We start from the raw sequence: 25,000 nt of genomic DNA on the forward strand, positions 1-25,000 counted from the left end.
TGTGATTTGCAGCACGTCAGGCGGCCCGTTATACGAGCGATCAAGCAATGGCTTTGATCGTGTCTTCACTACTCCTCTACATATGCGGTACACACTAGACATACACACTAAGGTGTCTGTCATCGCTTCGTCTCCCTCTTGTGTCGGGGATGTGTCTGTGGCTGGCTGCTGCTGGGCATGTGCACAGGGTGGCACCGCACCGGAAGCCGGCAGCGGCGGCGTCAGCGAGGCCTCGCTGGACGAGCTGGAGTCGATGGTCTCCGATCTACTGAGGCAAACAGGGCTGTCGGTTTAGCAGCGACGAGGACGCCGACGCACACGATGACACACACACACACACACACACACACACACACACACACACACACACACACACACACACACACACACACACACACACACACACACGCACGCACGCACACACACACACACACGTCTCGCGTGTTTCCTCTCACCTCTGGCGTGGACCAGCCAAGCGGAGCGCGAGGGATGATGCCGTTGTTTGGCTCGTGCGTGGACTCGTGACCAGGATGGTTTGGCGGCAGGTACACCCAGCGCAGCACCACCCGCAGCGCATAATGACGCGAGGCAACACCGTCCCAGGGATACTCAACATTATCGGGAAGGCCTGTGATTCGTGAAGGGACACGCGTCAGCATTTGCATGACCACCGCCACGGGAACCACACCAGTCACACACGCACTTGAGCACTTTCACGCACTTGGTCACTCACACAAAAGCATGCACATGCACACACACAACACTCACACACACACTCTCTCACAGACACTCAGACACACACACACACAGCACAACACACACAACACAACACACACTCTCAGACACACACACACACACACAAACGCGTGAACATGTGTCATACCTAGGGCGGACGCGTACAGGTAGAGGAAAAGGATGGCTTGGACAATGAGGATGGTGCGCCAGGCGCCGTGCGTAATGGTGTTGCGGCGAACAGCAAGCACACCCACAACAACGAGATAGAACAGCGACACCACGTTCAGCCGCACTGGAATGGCACGCAAGGAAACGGCGCAAGACAAGTGTGTCGTATGGCAACAAGAATGCGGTTGGTTAGAAGGTGCCATGATCCCACGCATGCATGTGCATAGCAACCTGCACATGCACCCACGCACGCAAATACACACACACAGAAACACACACAGAAACACACACACGCACGCGAATACACACACAGAAACACACACACGCATGCATGCGGTGGTACTTCTTACCCAGCGCGGCAACGAGGGCAAGTACCAGGACGAGGTACATGCCAAAGAGCTCAAAGTAGTGGTTGATGACAAACTTGAGACCCGTTGACACCGCATCCATCGTCCACACTCTCGGTTCCTCCGGCACAACGCCGCCACCAAATACTCCGCTCGTGTTCGTGCTCTCGACGAGGGGGACGCTCTCCACAGCGGCAGCATCATCGTCGCCATCACCATCGGACGTGCTGCCGGATGTGGATGTGCGCGACTCGGCCATCCGTTCGATAGACTCTGGTCGTGGTGGTGGCTCGTCGAAGAAACAGCGCTGGCCTCGTGTGTTGTCGTCACCCCACAACCGTCCCCGCACATCGCGCAGCACGCGGCGGCAGATGCTGCTCAGCATCACGTAGATCTCCCACTGCACAAGAGCGAGTGGTGTCTCCTTGGTTCCGTGGATGGGGTGCAGCCCAAACCACGCTGTGTGCGTGTGTGCGTGCGTGTGCGTGTGTGTGTGTGCGCGTGTGCGAGTGTTTGTTTGTGTTGAGAGTGTGTGTGTGTGTGCGTGTGTGTGCGTGTGTGTGCATGTGTGTGCATGTGTGTGCATGTGTGTGCATGTGGGGGTGTGGGTGACGGGCATGAGTTGTGCGCTAGAAGTCTGGAGGATGCACAAGCATTCATGAGCACGCGGATTGGGTGGGCTTGTGCGTTTGCATTACGCATGCATGTGTGTGGCTGACCCCAGAATCAAGTGTCACGCCGGCTTAACACACGCGACACAACAGCAGATTAACGCCAAGAAACCATCCAACACTGCTCGTCCTCTCCCTCAGTGTGTGTTGTATGTGTGTGTGTTGTCTGCAAACGTACAGAGCTCAGTCTCGTTGATGTGCAGCTTGACTTCATGCAACTGATACGCCAGCTTGGCGAGCGCCATTGCCTGCAAGCACGAGAGGAAGCGACGATGTAATTACAGAAGTGAGGTTTGGCGTCCAAGGGTGAGTGCACAAGACAAGAGCCAAGCAAATCAGAGAGATGCAACCGCACACACACACACACACACATTGGCCCGCGAACATGCACACATGCGCATACACATCGATCTGTGCATGTACACAAGAGCAAACAAAAACAAACACAAGAACACACACATGCACACATGCACACATGCTGAGCGTACCGCCATCCAAGCAAGGAGGAGGAAGTGGAGCACGCGTTTTGACTTTGGGATGAGCATGACGAGGCCGATGAGGAGAATGGTGATGATGTCCATTCCTTCAGGTGTCGGGCGGAGTGCAGATGCAAGCGCCAGCCCAATCACAACTTGCTCAACATGCAACGCACACATGCGCAGAAACCCGACAGCAGCCTGTTTGCGTTTATGCGTGTGTATGTGTGTGCATGTGTGCGTGTGTGTAGATGCGAGCGGTGAGACTCACATCAAGATATTTGTTGATCGGAAAGGCGTTGCATACCACAATACCTCCCTCCACCTTCCCCCCCCCCCAAGGAAAGCGCATCAAAGGGCTGTACTACACGGCATTGTAACGCCACAACAGTACCGACCTTCTGCAAGATAGTGCGAGAGGGAAACATTGGCCCTTCAAACAGAGAGCGTTCTGACGTTTGCACGCGCGTTTGAATCACCGCAGCAACAAGCGTCAGCGTCGCCGGCAGCTGTGCACACACAGCACACATGAAAGCGAATGTGCACACATCACACATCAGCGGAGACAAAGCAATGGTGAGCTATTTCGAGTACAAACACAGTGGACGTGTATGGTGATGTGATAGACCGAGGTGCTCTGATCAAAGTTGCCCACACAACACAAGCGTAAACGCAAGGTTTGCGCTCGAATCACACCATTTATCGTTCGTGTGTGTGTATGCGTACACGTGTGTGTGTGCGTGTATGCGTACACGTGTGTGTGTGCGTGTATGCGTACACGTGTCTGTGTGTGTGTGTGTGTGTGTGTGTGCTAAAGTACCAAGTAGATGAACAGCCGTCGCTGTGAATTCATGACGCGGAACCCAGCATCCTCTGCAACGCACGCCCACGTGACCGTGCACGTTTTGGCACATACAGAACGCAATGCGCGCGCGTGTGTGTTGTGTGTGTGTGGTATGTGTGAGTGATGCACCTCCATCGTGCGCAGCTGACCATAGGCACAAATGAGAGCACATGATGCACACACGCAACGCAACACACAACCGACACAACATACACAGTACACGCAGCACACACACACATGCAAACGCGAACTAAACGCAGCAGGACAAACACACAAACTCACCAAGCAGCTTCTCGCCAAAGGCGCGGTTGAGGCGTGGGCGCAGGTCCTCAAATTGATACATGTACTTGGCAACGAGCACAACACCCGCATACAGCAGCACAATATACCACACCTTGCGCATGACAGCGTGCTGGCCCAGCTCAAAGAGCAGCAGCTGCACCGTCAGCAGCGCCAAGTATCCAAGACGCATGAACGTCACCGTGCCAAGAATGCCGCCAAGGAAGAGAGCAAGACACACCACAAACGCCCAATAGCGCTTTGCCTGCAGCTCAAGCCATCGGTCGGTGTTCCGAAGCCATCGAATCACGCGCGGGCCATCGCCACCGCCACCGTCGCCGTTGGTATTCGTATGCTCACGGTCGCCCGTGCCAGTACCAACACGATGTGTCTTGGTGAAGCTTGGTGGCGCGTGTACACCCTCCTCATCACCACGCACAAGCGCTGCATGACTGGCATCATGTGCAAGCAGTGGTTCTGTTATTGACGCTGCTGCCGGTGCTGTTGGCGATGGTGGTGAAGGCAAGGCATGTGAGTATGGCTGAGGCGCCACTTTGCGCGTCGCCTGCGTGCGATGGTGTGCATCCATGTTGCCATCCGCACTGCTGGTGTCGTGGTCGCAAGGCGGCAGTGCTGGCGGCTGAGACACGCGCGTTGACGGGATGAGGCGGTAGGCGAGCAGCTGAATGAGGGAGAGCCCGAGAATGGCAATGTGCCAGCGGAGATCGCGCCATATGTGGTGGTGGATGGCCGGGTCCAGGCCAAGCAGCGACTCCACCGTGCTGTCTGACGTGCGGACAGAGGGGAAGCCCCACAGGTAGTTGACGAGAATGACTGCGGTGCAGTAGAGCAGCAGCCACACCCAGTACTCCTCGCGCAGGCGCGGAAAGCCGAGGAAGGCAATCAAGATGACGAGGTAGGCTGCGTTGAACACCGTCACCTCGTTCAGGCTTGCGACGTACACAATCAGGACCGTGAGAAGATAGGCGTAACGCAGACACAGGTCCCACACGAACAGCAGAGCATCCGCGCACGAGGACAGCGCGTGCTTGAGCTTCGCCTTCCACCACGACGACGATGATGGTGATGATGGTGATGGTGACACCATCGGAGTGACTGCTGTATGCTTTCCATCATCGCCCCCATCCATGTTGGCGTACGCCTGACTGCCACGACCACCAACACCATCACCATCACCAACGCCGCTGTAGCCATGGTAGCTGTAACCCCCACGACCACCATCGTCACCATTGTCATCATCATCATCATCCTCGGCGTCATCGCTGTCATTGACGCGGCCACGGCGGCGCAACTGCTGGTCACGATGCGCGTGATGGTCGTCGCGAGCACCACCTGCTGCACGGGTTGTGGTTCTCCTGTCTGACAGGAGAGCAGTGGTGGCGGTGGTGCTGGTCGGGCTGCTGTCTCCGCCTGTGCTGCCACTGCTGCCGTGCGTGTGTGCCGTGGATCGAAGCTGCCGCTGAAACCAGGGTGTCTTCACGAACGCGCGTGCGGTGAGAGCAAAGACAAACATGAAGAGGAGCTTTGCAGCAATGGTGCCTGTGATTCGCTCGAGTGACGCGTGCTCGTGCAGACCGAGCTGCTCGGCCACGTCCTGTTGCATGCAAGCAATGTGGCAGTGGTTGTTATGCGGCGGTGATGAAGGTGCCGTAACCATGGTGGTATGAGGGATACGGTTACGGTGTGATGCGATGGTGCAGGTGTGAGCGGGCGCGATGACAAATGGCAGGGAGGAATGGGCACAGAGATTGTGGTGGTTGCGTGTGCATCAGGGAAGAGCTCGAGAGACACGTGCGTGTGAGCAAGGCACACAACATGCGCCTGTTTACGAAACTGCGACACCAGTCATGAAACGACCCCGCGTCGCAAACCCACATCGAAACATCGTCATGCCAACACACGTACACACGTACGCGGCGCGCGTGTCTGTGCATGTGTGCGTGCGCTCACGTGCGCGCATGTGTGTGTGTGTGTGTGTGTGGTGGTGGTCGCACCTTGTCTGGGATGATGTCTGGATGGATGAAGAAGAGGAGGTTGAGGAGAGTGATGACACCTCCAAAGACAATGAGGACGAACGAGCTTCGAAAGAAGAGGGTTGGTGTCTCTGGGTAGACGGCAACGAGGGACCAAGCAATCATGACAACGCCAAACCACGACGGAAACGCAAGCGCCCACGTGTACAGCGCAACCAGCGTCACAATCCAGCTCTGGTTCACGCACACCTGCCATTGGCGTGTACGCGCGCGTGTTTGTTTGGGAAGCGGAAGTTGAGGGAAGGGGAAGTTGAGAGAAGAGAAGGAGATTGTGATTACGAGTGTCTGTCGGTGTTTGCATGCACGGCTACGTGTGTGGCACACAGTGCAAGCAGCAAGCAGCAAGAACACACACCCACACCCGCACCCGCACCCACACCCACACACACACCCACACACACACACCCACACACACACACACACACACAAACACACACACACACACAATCTATCACACCTTGACCACTGGGCGCAGGAGGGTCGCGGCTGTTGTTGTGATAGAGGTCATGGCCTGTGTCCACAAGTGAGACATGAAGGACGGACCATTCTTGCTGTCGTCCCCAAGCGTATCACCATCAACAACAACATCATCATCGTCATACTGCTCCACATCATCTCCTTCGTCTCCGAGCACATCATCATCATCATCATCATCAGCAGCAGCAGCAGCATCATCGTGGTAGCCAAACCCATCGTCATCATCAACCTCATCAACCTCATCGACATGGCCGTGGCTGCGATGGGCAGACCTGCTGCGCTTGTGAACTGCAAAATCGTTGCGCATATCGCGACTGCCGAGAGGGTTGAAGTGCTGCTGCTCTTCGTCGCTGCCCCCAAGCAGCGGCTCCAGAAGACTGGGCCGGGTGGTGCTGGTGGGACCGAACGAGTGTGTGTGTGTGTGTGTGTGTGTGTGTGTGCGTGCGTGCGTGCGTGTGTGTATGTGTGCGTGTGTGTATGTGTGAATATGAGTGAGTCAGATACTGTGGAGGATACAACGTGCGACACTGCAAGCATGGCGCAAGTGCTTGGCTGGTTGTTCTTGTACACGTACATGGTCTGCGCACGTCTGAAGCGACGGAAGGGCGCCGTCTGGTGTGGTTTGTCGTGGTGTGGCATGGCCAGACAGCAGTGGCAGTGGTGTGATGTGAGACAACACATGCAGGATGCACACACCAGCACAGCCACGCGTACACATAGGCGCTGTACAATGCCACGCAATCTTACCTTCACTCACACACTCTCTCTCACACACACATACATTTACACACACACTCACACACACACGCTCACACACACACACGCTCACACACACGCACAGGCACACACACACACACGCACAGGCACACACACACACGCACAAACGCTCACACACACACGCTCACACACACACACACACACACACACACACAAGCAGGCGGTGCTGACCACGAGGTACAAGGTGAGGATCTGTGCAACAAGGAGAATCCAGAGGGGCCAAGCGAGGTCGTTGAGGCGGAGAACAGGGGAGGCGTGGTATGCTGGAGGCCGCTGCTCCACGTAGGAGATCAGACCAAGAACATCAGCGCTGGGCTCCATGGCCTGGTAGACAAAGGGGAGCTGGAACACGTAGGTTGCGGCAAGGTAGAGGGTGAGGACCGCGGAGAGGAGGGGGCGACACCGCGCCACCCACTTCTTGAGCGACGCGAAGACAAAGGCTGCGATGAGGGAGAGGTAGACGAGGTAGAAGAGGACGGCGGGGGCTGCGGCGTTGCAGCAGGTGAGCACAAACGTGCCGAGCAGCATCCAGATGCCCGTATCGCTGATGGCCACCCAGAGCGCAGTCAGGCGGCCGGTGCCTTCCTCCGGGAAGAGGGTGAAGTACGCCTGCGGGTTGAGCGGGCGCGGCACAGCCAAGGCCACGAGGGCGACGACGATATCGGGCGCAAGGAACCGCAGCACCGTGTGCCAGATGACGTCGAAGCGCACGAAGCCAATCTGTGCCAGCGTGCTTGCGAGGACGGAGTCATGGTCGAGCTTGCGGGCATAGGGCTTCTGGCTGCCGAGGTAGATCTGGAAAGCGAGCTGCGCGAGGCACACGACAGGTGCAAACACGCGCAGGAAGAGCACGATGCGGTATGCCTGCTTTGAGAACTGCAGTGGCAGCAGGAGCAGGGAGAAGAGGGCCGCCAGGTACACCAGCGACAGTGCAGACACCCGCACCAACGCAGCTGCCAGTAGCGACACATGCAGCAGCACAGCCGCAGCTGACCGCTGCAACACAGACACCATGCGCCCCTCTGTGTGTGTGTGTGAATGTGTGTGTGTGTGTGTGTGTGATCTGCGTGTGTGTGTGTGTGTGTGTGTGTGTGTGTGTGTGTGTGTGATCTGCGTGTGTCTGTGTGTGTGTGTGTGATCTGCGTATGAGCGTGCAGTGTGCTTGTGATGTGCGACGATTGAATGGTCCTTGCTGTTCTGCTGTCTCGTGTGTGTGCACGATTTTGGCGCAACGACCAACGACAACAACATGGCGCTGTTGGAAGTGGATGGTGGGGATGCAGGGACATGCTATGCGCTTGCACAGTGGACGGGCAAGGCGGGCGAGAGCAGCCTCAGCATTGCAGTCTCCAATGGCACCAACACCTTCAATGGCCAAAGTCAGAGAGAGAGTGTGTGTGTGTATGTGTGTGTGTCTGTGTGTCTGTGTGTGTGTGTGTGAGTGAGTGAGTGTCTGTGTGTGTGTCTGTGTGTGTCTGTGTGTGTCTGTGTGTGTCTGTGTGTGTCTGTGTGTGTACGTCTGTGTGTCTGTGTGTCTGTGCACGTCTGTGTACGTCTGTCTCTGTGTGTGTGGTGTCTGTGTATTCATATTGCGGTCTTTCCATCACCGCACTTCGTCCTTGCGCACCTCAGTTCAGCGCACTCCACTTGATATCACCCAACTTTGAATCTCACTCCCACGGTGGTCATGTCACTTGTTGCACTGTGCAGTGACTAGGCGGGATATGCGCGCTTGGATTAAGACAACGTCGCTGGAACATGCAGACTACACCAAACACCTCGCCCAAGCCTTCTCAGGTGTGCGTGAAGTCACACGATCGCCTGTCCACTATCACTTCCTGATGGTGGCCGAGCCCTGACCGCCACGCTCCCGTCCCCCCCCCCCCACTCTTCTGACGCAACACACACACACGCACGCACGCACAAAACACACATACACATGCACACACACACACACACACACACACACACACACACATGTATTCGATCCCTTGTAGGCCACAACCATTTTTACGACTACGTATTGCATGAAGCCAAGGTAGGCAGGTCTTGGCAGCGACGCAGACATGTAAAGCAAACGTGCCTTGTGGTCTTGTCCTTGTGTGTCCATTGTATGCTGGAACGTGCTCACGGACGATCGCTGTTGCAGGAGCTGCGCGTCAAGTTCCAGGCTGCTGACGGCATCAAGGTGAAACAGCAGTGCGACAGCAATCACCTGACATGGACATACACATACACACGCACACACACACACACATACTCACCGCCACGAGCCTCCTTTCCAGCATCCTTTGTCACTGCTTTTACCCCAAGCACACCTCTTCTCACAACTCTGTTCACACACACACACGCACACATACACACACACGCACACATACACACACCAGGTTCTGCTGGCCAAGGTGCCGCTGAGGGACATCACATCGACTGAGGAGAGCTATCAGGTGCTGGCTGCCTTTGTGGCGCAGCATGTTGCTGCGAGGAGAAAAGTCAAGCAGTTGCGAGCGGATATCGACAGGCTGAGGGATGAGACGACGGAGATGCATGAACGCGCCCATCGCGTCAAAGCGCAGCTGGCAAAGCGCACCAAGGAAACAAAGCTGCAGGTCCGTATATGACGTCTGTGTGTGTCTGCGTGTCTGCGCGCGCGCGCGTGTGTGTGTGTGTCTGCGCATGTACATGCGTACGTGTCCATCATGTGGACGTCCATCATGAGTATGCCTGACCAGTTAATGCGTCTGCACGTGCGTGTGTGGGTTCTCCGCTGTGTCATTTCATTCACACACACACACACACACACACACACACACACACACACACACGTATGCGCTCACCCTCGCACTCACCCTTCCATCGTCATACATGCCGCTGCCCCACCCTCTTGCGCCCCCTGCTTGCTGCAGCTCATCTCAGCCGTCAACAAACGCAAGACGGAGATCTACAACCTGCACCATCCAAAGTCCCCGCGGCGGCAGTGGCCATCGCTGCGGCGGCAGGGATCCTGGACGCGGAGTCAGGAGCGAGCATGGCAGGACGGGCACTCGATCGAGGTGAGGGGCAAGGCTGGTGGTGGCTTGAACGGTGGCAGGACGTGTTTGACACATACCCGACCGCTGTTGGTGGCAGTGGCGGTGTGGTGGGCAATTGTGCCTGTCATGCGCCAACGTTGCTAAAGTGATGCACACAGCCCTCGCTCATGATCATCATTTCCCTTCATCCCACCTTCATCCACCTTCACACCTTTGTTTACACCCACGTTCACTCCCCCCCCCCTTCTTCTACCCCCCCCCCCCCCAACATCCTGCCACATCAGCCGAGCTGGGACGGGCCTGCATCAGCGTCAATGTCTCCCGACCGAATGACCACAGCTACCGGTGTCAGCCATCGCGGTGGTGATAGTGGTGGTGATCATCGTGGTCACCGTCGCAGTGCAAAGAGGGGCGGTGCCGCACGCTATCATGATGACGACGACAATTATGATGATGACGATGATGGTGACGGTGGCGCTGATGGTGGCAGGAGTGGTCGTGGTGGTAATGACGGTTATGATGGCGTATCGAACGACAAGAGTGCATCATCATCATCATCATCATTGGTGTCGAGGGCGAATGCAGACACTGATGGAGACGGCGGTGCTGCTCGCAGCAGCACGCTCCTGCAGCTCGCTTCAAAGCAGGTCTGGCTGTGTGTGTGTGTGTGTGTGTGTGTGTTTGATGTGTGTGTGTGCGTTGGCTGCTGTTGGCTGTCGAAGTTTCCCCCTTGACATCATCACCACCACCATCAACAAACACCCCCTCCTCACACGTTTGCAGTCGTCAACAACGACTGGGCGGCGGCGGCGAAAGAAGCGTGCAGTCAGCTCAACATCTGCTCGACAGACCACCACCAACGACGATGACGATGAGGCCTTGCTGCTGGACCTGTGACCACCTTACCGTAATCAGTGTGCTTGGGGTATCATGTCACTACTGGTGCCATGGTGCTGGGGTGTCTTGCTGCGCCGCTGTTTCTGCAAGCTTGCTGTAGTGTTGATGTCGCTCTGGCCCCTGTACATATGCTGCTGTACTCTCGTTTTCATGCACACGCGTTCACCAAGCAGTACACTTCGCGCGCGGCTTCCTTCTTCGCTTGTACTGATTTGCATTGTTGCATTGGTGTGGGCTATCAACGTATCAATGGCAGAAACGAGGAATTGTCACGGCACGAGCAACCAGCAACCCACGAATGAATGATGAAAACACATTATTCGTGGAAGCGCAACAGCCATGGGTGCAGTAGTGATGAGGAGGAACAACGGAGTAACAACGGCTGAGCAAGGAAGGGGCTGTGGTGGTGGCGTGGTGCTGCGTGATGATTGACACACGGTGTGTGCACACAAGCGGACCAACAGCGCAAGCAGGACACAAAACAGAGGCAGTACGCACGCACACACACCACAACAACAACAACGACGCGTACGTTGGCGCGTTGCTGTGGGCAGGCGTTGTTTGACAATTTGGTTGAATGTGTGTTTGTGTGTGTGTTTGTGTATGTGTGAGTGGAGTGAAAGAGAGCAAGTGGATGGATGAATGGCCTGTGGCGCACCACAAGTCTCAGTAGCCGCCCTGGTCGCCGAAGATGCGGGCAATATCGGCGTTATGCGGGTTGACCTTTGGCACAACGTGTGGGTGCTCCTGCATCAGGTACTTCCAGAACTGCTCTGTGATGAGCGGCTGGGCGTTCTGGCTCGGGTGGAAGCCGTCCACGGGCTCAATCAGCTGCCACGCCTTCCCGCCGCGCGCCTCCCACTCCTTCAGGGCGGCCATGATCGGGTTGGGGAAGTAGTGCACGTCAAAGTTGTTGAACGTGTTGTCTTGCGTAATGTTCTTCAGCACGTTGCTGAGGAGGGCGGCGTGGGCGGAGGTGAGGTTGCGCAATGTCTCGTTGGAGTTCATCCACCCGCGGCAGGGCGAGATGGAGAGGCAGTTGAGAAAGTCGTACACCTGGCCCGTGGTGACGTCATGGTGGAGGGAGCCAATAGGGTGGATGCGCTTGGCCATGGTGTCGTACAGGATGCGCCCGTCTGCCAGCCCCATCATGAACACGTGGCTCCCGTTCGGAAGCTTCGTGTCCTGTCGATGCACGGGCGCGCACATGTGTACATGCAAGACAGTGTGTGAGTGTAGGAGTGTGTGATGTGAGTGTGTGTAGAAGTGTGGTGGGAGAGAGATTGAGCACAGGTGTGCGTGCATGTGCTTGCGTGTGGATATGGGGAAGTCTGGAAAGGAGCACATCATCATCCATCCACGAAACACAGCGATGGTGGCGCGCACCAAGTAGCGGAGCGTGTCCAGGGCGTTGTCGTGCATTTCCTTGGGCGTGGTCATGTGTGCAAGCGTGTCCGGGTGGCCGTTGCACACGTCGTTGCCAATGAGGGCGTACATCACCAGCGCCGGGTAGTCGCTCTTCTGCAGACGGCTCATCGACTGCACGATGGAGCTGTTCATGGACCCGGCCCGCGCCCCGTTGACAGCAATGTTCTGGAAGTCGCGGTGCACGCAGCGGTTGCGCCGCCACATCACCTGGTACGTCGAGTTCTGCTTGCCCGTCACGTCGGGTGCCCACTGCGTCGTGTTCTCAAAGCCGGTTGTCGCCGACAGCATGGGCCAGTCAAACTCATTCTCCAGCGTGGGCAGGATGTTTGCGAATGTCGTGTTGTCCCAGTCCACCACGCTCAGGTACTGGTAGGGGATGTGAAAGTGCGCCGAGGCAGAGTCGCCCAGCACAATGGTGCCCATTGGGTTGGTGTCTGCGCAGTACAGCTCCTCGTATGTCTTTCCAGACTTGGGCTCGATGCCGTAGATGCCGTTGCAGTTGCTGTCGACCTCACGATCGCCGTCAACGGGGCGCGCGCCAGGGTGCACCGCCGCGTTGGTGTCGCTGCAGTCCTTGCCGCGCCAGTCAGCGCCGCGCAGCGTGTGCCACGTGCTGAAGCCATCGCCGTCGTCGTCCTTGTACGGCGTGTGGTTGTCGAGGGCGACGATGAGGTCACAGATGGGCTTGAAGATCTTGAACTTGCAGAAGGCGGGCGGGTCGTCACGCGGGAGACCGCGAAGGCCCACCGTCTTGCGCACGCGGGCAACAGCGTTGTCCACGCCTTCCTTGGGTGGCGGGAACAGCTGGCAGGGGCCCGTGCACACGTTGATCGCTTTGCACACCACATCGGGCGTCTCGTGATTGTCAATGTACTCAATGATGTCTGTAAGTCAGTGGGTGAGGAGCAGCGTAGAGAGGTGAAGGGGGGCAAGTTGGTGAGGCGCAGGCTGGTGGCATGCAGCAGGTCATCAAAAGCTCAACCATAGCACGACAACACCAACTAACAACGGCCAACAACCAACAGACAACAACAAACGACAACAACAACCAACAGACAACAACAAACGACAACAACAACCAACAGACAACAACAAACAACACCAACTCAAGTAGCACAGCGCAAATGCAAAGCTTCCACCGCCCATGCAGATCGAACAAGCAGTGGTGCGTGCGGGCTGGTGTTGACTCACAAGGGCCGACTTCGTCGATGAAGGTCTTGCATTCAGCGCGGATGCCCTTTGGGAGAAGGTTGCAGATCTGAGAGAGCGCCTCGCTGGCAGATGCGTTCTTGAGCTCAGCATACTGTTCAACCAAGGCAACAGAAAGGGTACACACAGCGCACTCCGTCCCGCCATTCACGCCTGCATTCGCACCAAATCAAAGGAGTGGCGTTGACATATCCATCATACACGACGAAATGATCAGTGACTTTGATTAAAGGTGTGTGGCACGGAGGAACGAAGCACACAGCTTTCATCAATGTCCTCATTGAACAAACACATGAACACATGAACACATGGACACATGAACACATGTCCACATGACCACATGTCCACATGACCACATGACCACATGACCACATGACCACATGACCACATGAACACATGGACACATGAATGAGCACCCAAACATAAACAAACACGAAACAGCAACAAAGGTGACGGCATGACACTGGGATCAACAGCCGAGTGTAGCGATTTGGCGAACAGCCCAAACAGAAACAAAAAGCTCACCACCACGAAGGCGTGGGTCACGATCAGTGTCAGCATTTGCGGCGGCCTGAGCTGGTGCACACGCAGCCAGGAACAACACACCCAGCACGGCAGCAGCAGCAGCCACTGCCACGCCACGACAAACCACCACAGCCATCTTTGTTTTGGAGGAGGAGGTGCTTGTGGAAAAATGGTGATTATTGTACCTGATTTTCGGCGTCCGGTGGACGAGCGGGAAGCGAGAAGCGATGATGTGTGCGCATTGGCTGCACCGAGCAGTAGGTCGTGTGGGCCTGCGTGCTGGTGGTGTGGGTGCCGTGGCTGGACGGGGTTGCAGGTGTGCGTCGATAGCAGTAGGAGTAGTGCCAGGAAGAGAAAGAGCAGGAAGAAGGATTGCAGGGTATGGAACGCTGGCGTGTTGGACTCGCAACAATGCACGTGGTCTGTGCGTGCAGCAGTCGAAACTGCACACGGCAGCCACTGACACGGCAGCAGAACACCCGGCCCCGGGGGCCACTGGAATGAGGACACACACCTGTGGCGACATGACTTTATCCCTGGCAGACACCAGCGTCTCACTCACAGGCTGGATGGCCTCAAAGCGGTGCGCTGCATGTGTGTATATGGGGGGATGTGTGTGCGAATGTGTGAGAACACGTGTGTGTGTGTGTGTGCGAATGTGAGTGAATGTATGTGTGTGTGTTTGTATGCGAATGTGAGTGAATGTGCGAATGTGTGAGAACACGTATGTGTGTGTGTGGTCAGTTTGTAACGATCCTCCTGCCGTGGGGTGGTTGAGTTGCTTGCTTGCAAGAGGTGTCATCTCCTGCTGCTGAGGGATGCTGAGGATGTTCACGACCCGTCCATCATGGTTGGTCTTCGTTGAGTTCACAGCATCATTGGAGACGACCTTGTATTTGCTGTCCTGCGCGATCACTACGGAGCCGTGCAGTTGAAACTGACAGGCGAAGGTAACCCAAAGCTCCAACCGTGCTACGCACACGCGTTCACGTGTGTAAAGATGAAGGCGTGTGCGTGCGTACGTGTGTGCGTAACTGCGTGAACATGTGTGTGCGTGTGCATGTTTCACTTATACTGATGCGTTCTGACTTGGACTCGTTCGTCTTGGTTGTTTTCAGACGCAATTGATCGCGTCACCAACCTCCCGCTGGAGAGCACAATTCAAGTGCAAGGTAAGACACATCATTTGTGTGCGTGCGTGTGCGTGTGTGTGTGTGTGTTCGTGCGTGCGTACGTACATGTGTGTACATGTATGTGAGTGTGAGTGTGTGTACATGTATGTGAGTGTGAGTGTGTGTACATGTATGTGAGTGTGAGTGTGTGTACATGTGTGTGTGCGTGTTCTGGGGTGTATCGCTCTGCTGTGTATCTTCTTGTGGACGCCCTCATTTGCACACCCATGCACTACTCGGTTTTGCTGACATACACACCTCTGTGTTGCTGTGTCCGATGATGCTCAAGGGCGCGTCACCGCGAGACCTGCAGACATGGTCAACCCAAAGATGGCCAGTGGCGATGTTGAGGTGCTGGTCAGCTCGCTCGCCGTCCTTGGGACCGCCACCAACCAGCCGTTTCAGATTGGCACAGAGGGCTCCACGACACACAAACTGGTAGCATGGCGTGCATGTGTGTATGTCTATGTTTGTTTGTGTGTGTGTGTGCGTGTGTGTCAACGTATGGATACATGCTTGGTCATCTACTCGTATTCAAATGTGCATGTATGTGCATGTATGTGCGACTAGTTTGTATCGTTGCAATTCACAACCCACACCCCCTGCCTTTGATAGCCAAAGGAGGATGTGCGACTGACACACCGCCCACTGGATCTACGCCGTCCTGCCCTCCACAATGCCATCGTCACCCGCGCCCGCGTCGCCTCCGCCACGCGCCGCTTCCTCGAACACCACGGTTGGTCGTGTGCGTGTGTGTGTGTGTATGTGTCTGTGTCTGTGTCTGTGTGTGTGTGTGTGTGTGTGCGCGGTACAGCTCCCCTCTTGTGAACCCTTTGTTGGTCAGAGCGTTTTATGCCACGCTTCCCATCCGTCCAGCCCGCAAACTCATTCACCCACATCAACCCCGCTCCCCCCCCAACACACACACATCGCGCACGTGTATCTGCTCCGGTTGCGACGCAAAGGGTTTCTTGACATTGAGACGCCAACGCTGTTCAAGCGGACGCCCGGTGGGGCTGCGGAGTTTCTTGTGCCGACGCAGAAGAAAGGCCTCTTCTATGCGCTGGTGCAGAGCCCACAGCAGTACAAGCAGATGCTCATGGTTGGCGGTTTCGACAGGTGTGTGTGTGTATGTGTGTGTATGTGTGTCGTTGTTTGCTCGCGGGAGGAGTTGGGAGAATGAGTGGGCCCTTTTGGTGCAGTAGCGTGCGAGGTAGCTGCTGCTGTCTCAAGTTGTCATGCGGTACAGTCACGGAGTGAACACACGCGGTTCTCTGAAACATCGCATCATCTGTCTTCGTGGCTCACTCCCAACAGGTACTACCAGTTTGCGCGCTGCTACCGCGACGAGGGAGGCCGTCTTGACCGCCAGCCAGAGTTTACCCAGGTCAGAGTCAGTGCCCATGCGATTGTGTGTGCTTGTATGTATGTATGTGTGTATGTGTGTGTGTGCGTGACGCACGGGCTTTGGTTGTGTGTTTGCGCACGATGGTGTTTGATGCATGTGATGCACGAGTTTGCGCATGATGCACGTGCGTCCTTCTGACCCTTCATGACTTGTCGCGTCTTGTCTGTGTGCTGCTGGGCAGATTGATCTTGAAATGGCATTTGTGACGCAAGAAGACGTGCTGCAGCTGAGTGCGTGGCATCCACGTGTATGTGCGTGTGTGTGTGTGTGTGTATGTGCGTGTGCGTATCCATGTACGTGTGTCCTTGTTCGAATGTGTGTGTGTGTGTTTGTGCTTCTTGGCGACACCTGACACGACAGCGCTGCACCATGACGCGTCACAACGAACCACCATCAGCCGAGGCGCTTGTTGCTTCCATGTGGAAAGAGGGCTGTGGCGTCGACATTCCCACACCATTCACTCGCATGTCATTCCACGACGCGATGGCACAGGTCGGTTGTGTGGACTTCAGTGCAGAGTATTGTTGTGTTGTGGTGTGCAATTATAGTTGAGCCTGCTTCCGTGCATCTTGGCGTAACGTGTGGCGGTGTATCCATTCTGCAACCCGCATCCAGGGATCCTTCCCCTCTTCCCCTTCACCTCTTCCCCTTCACCTCTTCTCCTGCACAAACCCTCCCCCTCAACTACAACAAACAGTATGGAAGCGACAAGCCGGACACGCGCTTCGACATGAAGATCACAGACGCCACCGACGTCTTCTCGCCGCATGCCGTGGTGAGTCAACCTTGGGGGTGGTGGTGGCATGCGCTGTTTGTGTGCTGGCATTCACTTAACGCATCCGTTGCTTGTTGTCGTTGCTGCCACTGCTGCTGGCTGTCACTGCTGTTTGCAGCTGACACGTTGTCTGCTGTTGGTGCTTCCCGTTTGTTGTGTGCGCAGCGCGTGTGGGAGCAGGCAATGTCCCATGGAGGAGCGATTCGCGGCTTCAAGGCCGACAAGGCTGCGGTGCGTCACGCTGCTACACACCACCCTCGCATGCTGGTGGTGATTTGCGTGTTGTTCTCGGCTCGTTTGTGCTTACGTTTCTTCTTCTGTTTTCATTCTTCTGGCTCGTCCTTCTTCCTCTGTCGTGCCTTGTGGTGTTGTTACAGGCATTGTTCACCCGCAAGAACATGAAGTCGCTTGAAGATTACGCCCGTGGCATAGAGGGAGAGGTGGGGTCGCGCTCGCATGTTTGATTACACATGTACGTGTACATGCGTGTGTGTGTGTGTGTGTGTGTGTGTGTGTGTGTGTGTGTGTGTGTGTGTGTGTGTGTGTGTGTGTATGTCGCACCGGTTGGCAGTGGCAGTGACAGTGTTGGTTACGCAAGTGAGCCGTCTTCCACCCATCCCTTCCATTTTCGATGCTCCACACCACGGCCATGGCGCGATGTGTGTGTGTGTGTGTGTGTGTGTGTGAGTAATTGTGATCGGGTGCGTAGTTCTCTGCTTCTCATGTGTGCATTGTTGCGTATCGCGCAGACGGTTGTGTTTGTGCACGTGGACGATGACGGTAGCGTGCGTTCTTCCATTTTCAAGGATATCGATGATGTTGACGTAAGCATGTGTATGTGGGTATCTGTGTGTGTGTGTGTGTGTGTCCGTGCTTGTGTGTCTGTTTCCATGTGTCGGTGTCTGTGCTCGTGTCTGTTTGTGTGTCTGTTGCGTCTGACGCGTTGGAAGACGTGTTTGCAGCAGCTGTGGCTTGCCTGTTGTGTTCACACTGCAAGCATCCTGCTCTCATTCTGTCGTCACGGCTTCGTGCCGATACAACAGGTCGCCTCCGTGAAGCGAGCGCTCGTTGATCGGTTTCAGGCAAAACCAGGCGACGCCATCCTCCTCTCCGCCGCACAGCAGTCCAACCTGGTGTGTGCCTGTGTGTGTGTGTGTGTGTGTGTGTGTCTGTGTCGGTGTGTGTGTGTCTGTATGCGCATGTGTGTGAGTGAGGGAGTGCTTGTGTCAGTGTATGTGTGTGATGCACTCGGTACATTGCGATGACTGCCATCATCATGTCCGCTCTGTCTACAACATGCTCCATGTTTATACGTGTGTGTGTGTGCAGCTGCCATTTCTCGGCAAGTTGCGGACGAAGGCGGCGTCCATGCTCCAGGACGCGGGGCTGCAGCAGCTCGATCCAAAGTAAAGAAGGCGTTTTTCACGGTTTAAGTTGTTGCTGTTGCTGTTGTTGTTGCTGCTGCTGTGACTGCACGAGCCAGATCGCCGCTTGTCTCTTGCCACCACTGCCCGTTCTTGTGTGCTCATAAGTGTTGCTGGCTGTCTCACGTACGTGTGATGCTATCATACCATGCGCCCTTCACAGGGACTTCCGGTTTCTGTGGGTGGTTGACTTCCCGCTCTTTGAGCCGCATGAACTGGAAAAAGGTGCGGACTCGTGCAACATCGACTCTGCTTGTTTTACTCTCGCTGACATCTCGGGCACCGACGTGTCCGTCACTCGGCCCCTCGTTCATAAGCACACACGCACACACGCCAGACACATGCCCACGCTACTTGCACTCACACCTAGCATGTCCCACAACTTCACCATCCTTCCTTTTGTCTGCTTCTTTCTCGCCTTCCTTCTCTTCCTCTTCCTCCTCTTCCTCCTCTTCCTCTTTTCTCACCAATTGCAGGCCGGCTGCAGGCGTGCCACCATCCCTTCACTGCCCCGCACCCCGACGATGCCGACCTGGTCCGCGCTGGTGGCGGCGCCGCAACACGCGCGCGTGCGCAACACTTTGATGTTGTTGTGAATGGCGTTGAGCTTGGTGGTGGCTCCATCCGCGTCCATGACCCGGACCTGCAGCTCCATATTCTCAAGGACATCTTGCACGTGCGTGCACAACGGGCTGCATCATGACTTGTGTGTGTGTGTGTGTGTGTGTGTGTGTGTGTGTGTGCGTGTGTATACCTGTGTGTGTATACCTGTGTGTGTGTATACCTGTGTGTGTATACCTGTGTGTGTATACCTGTGTGTGTATACCTGTGTGTGTGTGTATGCGTGTGTGTGTGTTTGCGTGTGTGTGTGTTTGCGTGTGCGTGCGCATATCTCTGTGTGTGTGCGTATACTTCAGCGACTAACACGTACGCGCACGTGCATATGCGCCGCCTGCGCTTCTTGGGTCGTACAGGAGGACCCTGCTGTGTTTGAGCAGCTGCTTGGTGCACTGCGCTATGGCGCACCTCCGCACGGCGGCATCGCGTTGGGGTTTGACCGTGCCATGCTGTGCATGCTTGCTCAGACTGGCGCCGTCAGCCTGCGTGACACAATGGCCTTCCCGAAATCGTTTGCCGGCAAGGAGCTGATGGTCAGTCGTGGTGATGATGCGCGTGTGTCTACGTGTGTTTGTTTGTTTGTTTGTTTGTTTGTTTGTTTGTTTGTTTGTTTGTTTGTTTGTTTGTTTGTTTGCTTGCTTGCTTGTTTGTTCGCTTGCTTGCTTGCTTGCTTGCTTGTTTGTTCGCTTGCTTGTGTTTCGGTGCACGCAAGGATTATCATCTCGCTCATCCACCCCTCTCACCTGTGTGTCGTGTAGTCTGGCAGCCCATCGGAAGTACCAAGGGAGGATTTACTCACGTATCATGTTCAAACCGTAGATTCGCCACCGTGAGTGTGTGTGTGTGTGTTCATGTGTGTGTTTGTATCTGTAATTGTGTTCGCAGTTCACATTAGACGTTTGAGCTCGATGAGTGCATGTGCCAAACAAGCACGGTCACAAGCAAGCAAGCACGGTAGCTAGTGTGAGTTCATTGGGATGGCTGCGTTTGTGTGCAACTTCCACGGGAGGTAGTGTTCGACAAGGAAGCGCGGCCGTTCTGGCGAGTTGAGGATTTCAATCTCAGCCTTGTGCTCCATCCTTTGCAACAGGAGCAGCTCTTCTCGCATCTGTTGTGGGAGATGCTCCCGTTCACTCAGCGCCTGCACGTGTGGTGACAAGCAGCGAGGCGTTTGTTGTGAGCACGTGTGTGGTGTCGGCGTGGGTGTGCACGTTGCTTTGGTTGATGTGAAGTGTGTGTTGCAGAAGGTGGTACCGTGCGTGTTTCCGACCATGTCAGCACGTGTCAAATGGCACAGAGTTCTCTTCACCTCGAGAAGGCGGTATTCCCTGTCAGACATTCGGCTCTGCGGGTGGAGGGCGACGTTGAACCTGTGTGTTCGTGCGTGCGTGTGTGTGCGAGTGGTGTGTGTGTGTGTGTATGTGTGTGTGTATGTGTGCGAGTGGAACGTGTGTGTGTGTGAATGGACATGTGATGTGATGTGGGTGATATGGCTTTTAAACCTTGTGGTCTGCTTGGTTGCTTGTGTGCAGCAAAGTACTGTGATTCATGATCAATGGTTGGTGTGCTGGTGCGTTTATCGTTTATGCCAGCGAGTGTTTGCTTACTCTGTGAGGTCTGACGGAAAGACGCCAAGCCAGCGAATGTGCGGGACGGCCAATTCGTGGTTCTGGAATGCGAGGGACTGGCTTCCGTACGCATACGTGCAGAGTATCTGCGTCGTGGCCGTGCCAATGTGACGGAGGACGGGGCAGCATGAGAACACGGTGTGATATTTGGTTGCGTTATCGGGTTCAACACATTGCCTCGCATGGCATGTGTATGTGTGTGTGTGATCGATCACACTGCGTTGGCTCGGCACACAGCACAAACGCCCGCTCTGGTTTGCGTGGAATACCTCGAGCCCGTGCGCATCGGCGTCGACCACGACATAGACAGGCACCTGCTCTGCCACCAGCCTCACAAAGTATCGGGTGTCCACCCCAGGGAAGCCTTTGCCCTGGTGTAAACACGCGCGCGCGGGTGTGTGTTCAGAGGAGAAGTGCGTGGGTATACAAGTGTGTACAGCGAGGCGTGGTGGTGTGGTGCGTGCGACTTCGGTCAAGGAACCGAGGTATTGCAAGCAACTTGTGGTCACATGGACATTGGCTCACCGTGATAAGGAGACAGTTGTGGGTCTCGGCGAAGTTGCAATCCACAAGTTGCTGCGGGTGTTGTCAAGACAGGCACGTGAGAAGACAAATGATGCGCAGCAACATGGTATGGTAATAACGAAACTTTCCCTCTGCATTCTGCCCTCCACACGTACACACACACACACACACACACACACACACACACACACACACACACACACACACACACACACTGCACGCATTGCATCCACCTGCGCACTGACTCAACACACCTGAAGGATGGCATCCTTCTCAACGACGAGGGCACAGGTCGCTGTCACGTGGAGTCGAAGGTCATCTGTGATCGCAGGAATTGGCCGGGTGCCACCGTGATGCTGCTGCTGCTGCTGCTGCTGCTCCTCCTGTTCTTGCTGTGATTGGTGGGCTTGCTGTTGTTGCTGTTGCTGCTGTTGTTCGTCGTTGTTGTTGATGTGGTTGTTCGTCATGTCGTGTAGAGTCACCGGCGCTTCTCTGTGCTGGGGAAGGAAGACCTCGACGGGACCGTGGTACAGGCCACGGGAGCTGGTGCTGAGCAAGAGGGAACGCCTTGGCACACCAAGCATGCAGCTTACCAGAAAGATGGCACGATCGGCGGAGTGCTGCGTTTGCCCGAACAGGTCGATGTTTGAGTAATACACGTCCCGGATGGATCTCGGGGCGATGGAGGTGACGCACACGTAGATCTCGCGCATGACGTCCAGTGCCCGCACAATGCGGGGCTCGAAGATGCTCTCGCGCCGAAACCTGACGCGGCATGCATAGTACATGCGGTGTGGGTCAAAGTGGGGCACGAGCACGGGCACTTTCACCGTGACGCCCGCACCAGCACTGCCACCGGCGCCGGTACTATCACCACTGCGATCACCATCATTGGTCATCGCGCCCAGCAGTTGCCGCAGGATGTCCTGGACCACCTGCTCGATCCGCCAGGCGATAACCTCTGGCGGTGCGGGCTGCACTTCAAACAGCATCAGCTCTGCATCCTCGTCGTCACCGTCGTGCAGGCGGCCAGTGCCGCGGCTGTTGAACAGGGCCATGAGGGGGGGGGGGAAGTAACAGCAATGTGACGTTCGTGTACACTATAACAGCTACCGAGGAGGAGGAGGGAGTAGGAGGAGGAGGAGGAGGAGGAGGAGGAGGAGGAGGAGGAGGAGGAGGAGGAGGCAACAGAAAAGAAAAACGGCGGGAAGCGAAGGTCTGAAGGTGCACTCGTGCAGTGACCTCGCTCGCTTGCTTGCACGCACATTTGCTGAGGTTTGAGTTTGGCGGGAAACGGCCAGCCGTGTTTTGCGCGGGAAACATCCAAACAGGAAGGAAGCAGCAGTGTCGATGACAAAACATTTCCACACAACGCACACAACGCACACACGCATACACAACACACACAGCGCACACACGCACAACGCACACACACGCACACAACGCACACACAACGCACACAACGCACGCAGACACACGATGTTGACGATTGAGGTGTGCCTGGCAGACGAGAGTCTGGTGCCAGAGCAAGAGATCGAGGGTGCGGTGGGCGAGGTGCTGGGACAGCTCCGCGACACGCAACAGGACAGCTGCGCTGATGGCTTTGACAAGAACAGCTTCGTGTCCATGTGCGGGCAACATCCAGTGCTGACACACAACGCCACATCGATTCGCTGCAGCGGTGAATGGGTATGAAAAGAGCGCGCGCGTAGATGCGAGACGGGCGTGCATGTGCGTGCTTCTGCGTGTGTGTTTATGTGTGTACATTGTGTGTTTGTGTGCTTGTGCGTGCATGTGTGCTTGTGCGTGCATGTGTGTGTGTGTGTGCGTGTGTGTGAATGGAGGAGTGACATGATCACGGGTGCAGAAGTTATGTGGCAAATTGCTCTCTGCACCACCACAAGCATGTACGCACAAGCTCATGCCCAAGCACACGCACATATGAATGTATGCACACCACCCCTTCCCTCACCTCCTCACACTGACCGTGCAGGTGCCAGGTACGGAACCTTCCGTGTGCGTGTACCGCCTGCATACGGACGGTGCAGTGGAGGAGCACGACGCAGAAGAAGAAGTCACCAGCGCGCTGCAATGGGTGCTTCCCGCGGCAGAGTTTGACAATCTGTGGGACACGCTCATCTACGACACCGACGTCAAGCAGAACCTGCTCTCCTTTGCCACCACCACGCTGCTCTTCTCCGATCACAACGTGAACCCAGACATCATCAGTTGGAATAGAGTGGTTCTTCTTCACGGACCTCCAGGCACCGGCAAGGTCAGTGCATAAGCCCGTGAGGCTGCGTGTGAGGTTTGCGCCTGTATACGGGCGTGCGTCTGTGTCTGCGTGTGCGTTGTCTTGCGTGTGTGTGCGCTTTGCATGTCACCAACACACACACACACACACACACACACACACACACACACACACACACACACACACACACACACAACGCCCACACAACGCACGGCTGTTGCAGACAACTTTGTGCAAGGCCCTGGCACAGAAGCTGACGATCCGCTTCTGCAAACGGTACGTCGCCTTCAACCAACACGGGCACCCGTGCTTACTCGCATCACCCGCGAACAAACACAAGTCTACCCCTTGCAACCCTCACTGCAATCACAACTGTTGGTGTTCAGGTTTTCGCACGGACAGCTGATTGAAATCAACAGCCACAGCCTCTTCTCCAAGTGGTTCTCCGAGGTCTGTATGCGTGCTGGTGTGTGCGTGTGTGCGTGCTTGTGTGTGCGTGTGTGCGTGTTGCACGCGCCTGTGTGCGTTTGTAGTATGCCGGAGGTGGGTGCTCAATTATTGTCACTCATGTTATGTGCCTCAACTCGCCCGCTCAACATCACTCCCCTTCCCCAATGTCATCCATGTGCAGAGTGGGAAGCTCGTTGGCAAGATGTTCCAATCGATTCGAGAGCTCATCGAGAACGAGGATTCGTTTGTTTGCGTGCTCATCGACGAGGTGAGGTGCTTGGCTCATATTCTACCAGACAGACAGACAGGCAGACAGACAGACAGACAGACACACGGACGAAGACACATACACAGACACATACACAGACACAGACACATACACAGACACAGACACAGACACAGACACAGACACAGACACGTACACACAATCGCAGACACATACACAGACACAGACACACAATCGCAGACGGATAGACAGACACCCACCCACCCCCACACCCCCTCCAAACACACACAGCGACGTCCAATGTACTCGTGCCTCACCCCAGCTGACGTGTGGACAGGTGGAGAGCCTTGCTGCTGCTCGACGCGCCGCAACCAGCGGCACAGAGCCGTCTGATGCCATCCGCGTGGTCAATGCTCTCCTCACACAGATTGATCAACTCAAGACGTAATGCCTCAAGCCACACACACACACACACACACACACACACACACACGCAAGTGAAACAGATATCACTTCATATGCACCACTCACGCACACTGTGTTGTTGCTGCAGCCAATAACGCTTGTCGTGTGCACTGTTTGCAGGTACAAGAATGTCTTGATT

The 25,000-nt window shown here is 55.8% G+C and overlaps 6 protein-coding genes across 6 annotated transcripts in view; 3 read left to right on the forward strand and 3 right to left on the reverse strand.

Annotated features, from left to right (window-relative positions):
- PTSG_01300 (uncharacterized protein) overlaps positions 1-7,887 on the reverse strand; it is a 14,442-nt gene extending 6,555 nt beyond the window's left edge. The window contains exons 1-12 of the mRNA XM_004997214.1: positions 7,000-7,887; positions 6,626-6,663; positions 6,032-6,443; positions 5,536-5,763; positions 3,524-5,135; positions 3,218-3,270; positions 2,796-2,906; positions 2,410-2,598; positions 2,100-2,169; positions 1,254-1,709; positions 884-1,027; positions 456-628 (exon numbers count right to left, since the gene is read on the reverse strand). Coding sequence (XP_004997271.1) covers positions 456-628; positions 884-1,027; positions 1,254-1,709; positions 2,100-2,169; positions 2,410-2,598; positions 2,796-2,906; positions 3,218-3,270; positions 3,524-5,135; positions 5,536-5,763; positions 6,032-6,443; positions 6,626-6,663; positions 7,000-7,842 — 4,329 coding nt within the window. The 5' untranslated portion in view covers positions 7,843-7,887. The remainder of the gene's footprint in view (positions 1-455; positions 629-883; positions 1,028-1,253; positions 1,710-2,099; positions 2,170-2,409; positions 2,599-2,795; positions 2,907-3,217; positions 3,271-3,523; positions 5,136-5,535; positions 5,764-6,031; positions 6,444-6,625; positions 6,664-6,999) is intronic.
- Positions 7,888-8,000: 113 nt separating this feature from the next.
- On the forward strand, positions 8,001-11,070 carry PTSG_01301 (uncharacterized protein). The gene is made up of 8 exons (XM_004997215.1): positions 8,001-8,207; positions 8,539-8,625; positions 8,826-8,866; positions 8,978-9,016; positions 9,216-9,434; positions 9,732-9,878; positions 10,142-10,504; positions 10,641-11,070. Exons 1-8 carry the CDS (start codon positions 8,078-8,080, stop codon positions 10,752-10,754), a joined length of 1,140 nt encoding a protein of 379 aa, XP_004997272.1. The 5' UTR covers positions 8,001-8,077; the 3' UTR covers positions 10,755-11,070.
- PTSG_01302 (acyloxyacyl hydrolase) lies at positions 10,945-14,082 on the reverse strand. The gene is made up of 4 exons (XM_004997216.1): positions 13,917-14,082; positions 13,374-13,544; positions 12,141-13,066; positions 10,945-11,939 (listed from the first exon to the last, which is right to left on the reverse strand). The coding sequence occupies exons 1-4, from the start codon at positions 14,050-14,052 to the stop codon at positions 11,421-11,423; spliced, it is 1,752 nt and encodes a 583-aa protein (XP_004997273.1). The 5' UTR covers positions 14,053-14,082; the 3' UTR covers positions 10,945-11,420.
- Positions 14,083-14,102: 20 nt separating this feature from the next.
- PTSG_01303 (uncharacterized protein) lies at positions 14,103-20,222 on the forward strand. The gene is made up of 19 exons (XM_004997217.1): positions 14,103-14,499; positions 14,790-14,866; positions 15,035-15,088; positions 15,378-15,526; positions 15,704-15,824; positions 16,054-16,207; positions 16,406-16,475; positions 16,678-16,726; positions 16,894-16,988; positions 17,194-17,271; positions 17,437-17,502; positions 17,649-17,711; positions 18,021-18,095; positions 18,315-18,404; positions 18,601-18,677; positions 18,859-18,920; positions 19,172-19,371; positions 19,670-19,846; positions 20,072-20,222. The coding sequence occupies exons 1-19, from the start codon at positions 14,144-14,146 to the stop codon at positions 20,144-20,146; spliced, it is 2,088 nt and encodes a 695-aa protein (XP_004997274.1). The 5' UTR covers positions 14,103-14,143; the 3' UTR covers positions 20,147-20,222.
- A 49-nt stretch (positions 20,223-20,271) lies between these two features.
- Positions 20,272-22,524, reverse strand: PTSG_01304 (uncharacterized protein; the record flags this gene model as incomplete). Its single annotated transcript, XM_004997218.1, has 6 exons — positions 20,272-20,454; positions 20,623-20,683; positions 20,921-21,027; positions 21,211-21,312; positions 21,467-21,517; positions 21,721-22,524. The coding sequence occupies 6 exons, from the start codon at positions 22,522-22,524 to the stop codon at positions 20,272-20,274; spliced, it is 1,308 nt and encodes a 435-aa protein (XP_004997275.1).
- Positions 22,525-22,838: 314 nt separating this feature from the next.
- Positions 22,839-25,000, forward strand: part of PTSG_01305 (thyroid receptor-interacting protein 13) — a 3,577-nt gene continuing 1,415 nt past the window's right edge. The window contains exons 1-7 of the mRNA XM_004997219.1: positions 22,839-23,155; positions 23,460-23,741; positions 23,944-23,996; positions 24,107-24,170; positions 24,352-24,438; positions 24,734-24,840; positions 24,982-25,000. The exon at positions 24,982-25,000 is cut by the window's right edge and continues 50 nt beyond it. Of these exons, the coding sequence (XP_004997276.1) occupies positions 22,946-23,155; positions 23,460-23,741; positions 23,944-23,996; positions 24,107-24,170; positions 24,352-24,438; positions 24,734-24,840; positions 24,982-25,000 (822 nt within the window). The 5' untranslated portion in view covers positions 22,839-22,945. The remainder of the gene's footprint in view (positions 23,156-23,459; positions 23,742-23,943; positions 23,997-24,106; positions 24,171-24,351; positions 24,439-24,733; positions 24,841-24,981) is intronic.

Source organism: Salpingoeca rosetta (assembly GCF_000188695.1).
Source record: "Salpingoeca rosetta unplaced genomic scaffold supercont1.4, whole genome shotgun sequence".
NCBI lineage: Eukaryota > Choanoflagellata > Craspedida > Salpingoecidae > Salpingoeca > Salpingoeca rosetta.

What these genes read in the sequence shown, in the direction of transcription:
- PTSG_01302 (XM_004997216.1), bottom strand. Translation starts at nt 14,052, where the DNA reads ATGGCTGTGGTGGTTTGTCGTGGCGTGGCAGTGGCTGCTGCTGCTGCC. An exon ending in CATCGACGAAGTCGGCCCTT is followed by an intron (nt 13,067 to 13,373) that starts GTGAGTCAACAC and finishes ACTGACTTACAG; the next exon opens with ACATCATTGAGTACATTGAC. An exon ending in TGGACACGCTCCGCTACTTG is followed by an intron (nt 11,940 to 12,140) that starts GTGCGCGCCACC and finishes GTGCATCGACAG; the next exon opens with GACACGAAGCTTCCGAACGG.
- PTSG_01303 (XM_004997217.1), top strand. Translation starts at nt 14,144, where the DNA reads ATGATGTGTGCGCATTGGCTGCACCGAGCAGTAGGTCGTGTGGGCCTG. An exon ending in AGAAGACGTGCTGCAGCTGA is followed by an intron (nt 16,727 to 16,893) that starts GTGCGTGGCATC and finishes AACCACCATCAG; the next exon opens with CCGAGGCGCTTGTTGCTTCC. An exon ending in GCCGCATGAACTGGAAAAAG is followed by an intron (nt 18,921 to 19,171) that starts GTGCGGACTCGT and finishes CACCAATTGCAG; the next exon opens with GCCGGCTGCAGGCGTGCCAC.
- PTSG_01301 (XM_004997215.1), top strand. Translation starts at nt 8,078, where the DNA reads ATGGCGCTGTTGGAAGTGGATGGTGGGGATGCAGGGACATGCTATGCG. An exon ending in CCTCGCCCAAGCCTTCTCAG is followed by an intron (nt 8,626 to 8,825) that starts GTGTGCGTGAAG and finishes GATCCCTTGTAG; the next exon opens with GCCACAACCATTTTTACGAC. An exon ending in AGGACGGGCACTCGATCGAG is followed by an intron (nt 9,879 to 10,141) that starts GTGAGGGGCAAG and finishes CTGCCACATCAG; the next exon opens with CCGAGCTGGGACGGGCCTGC.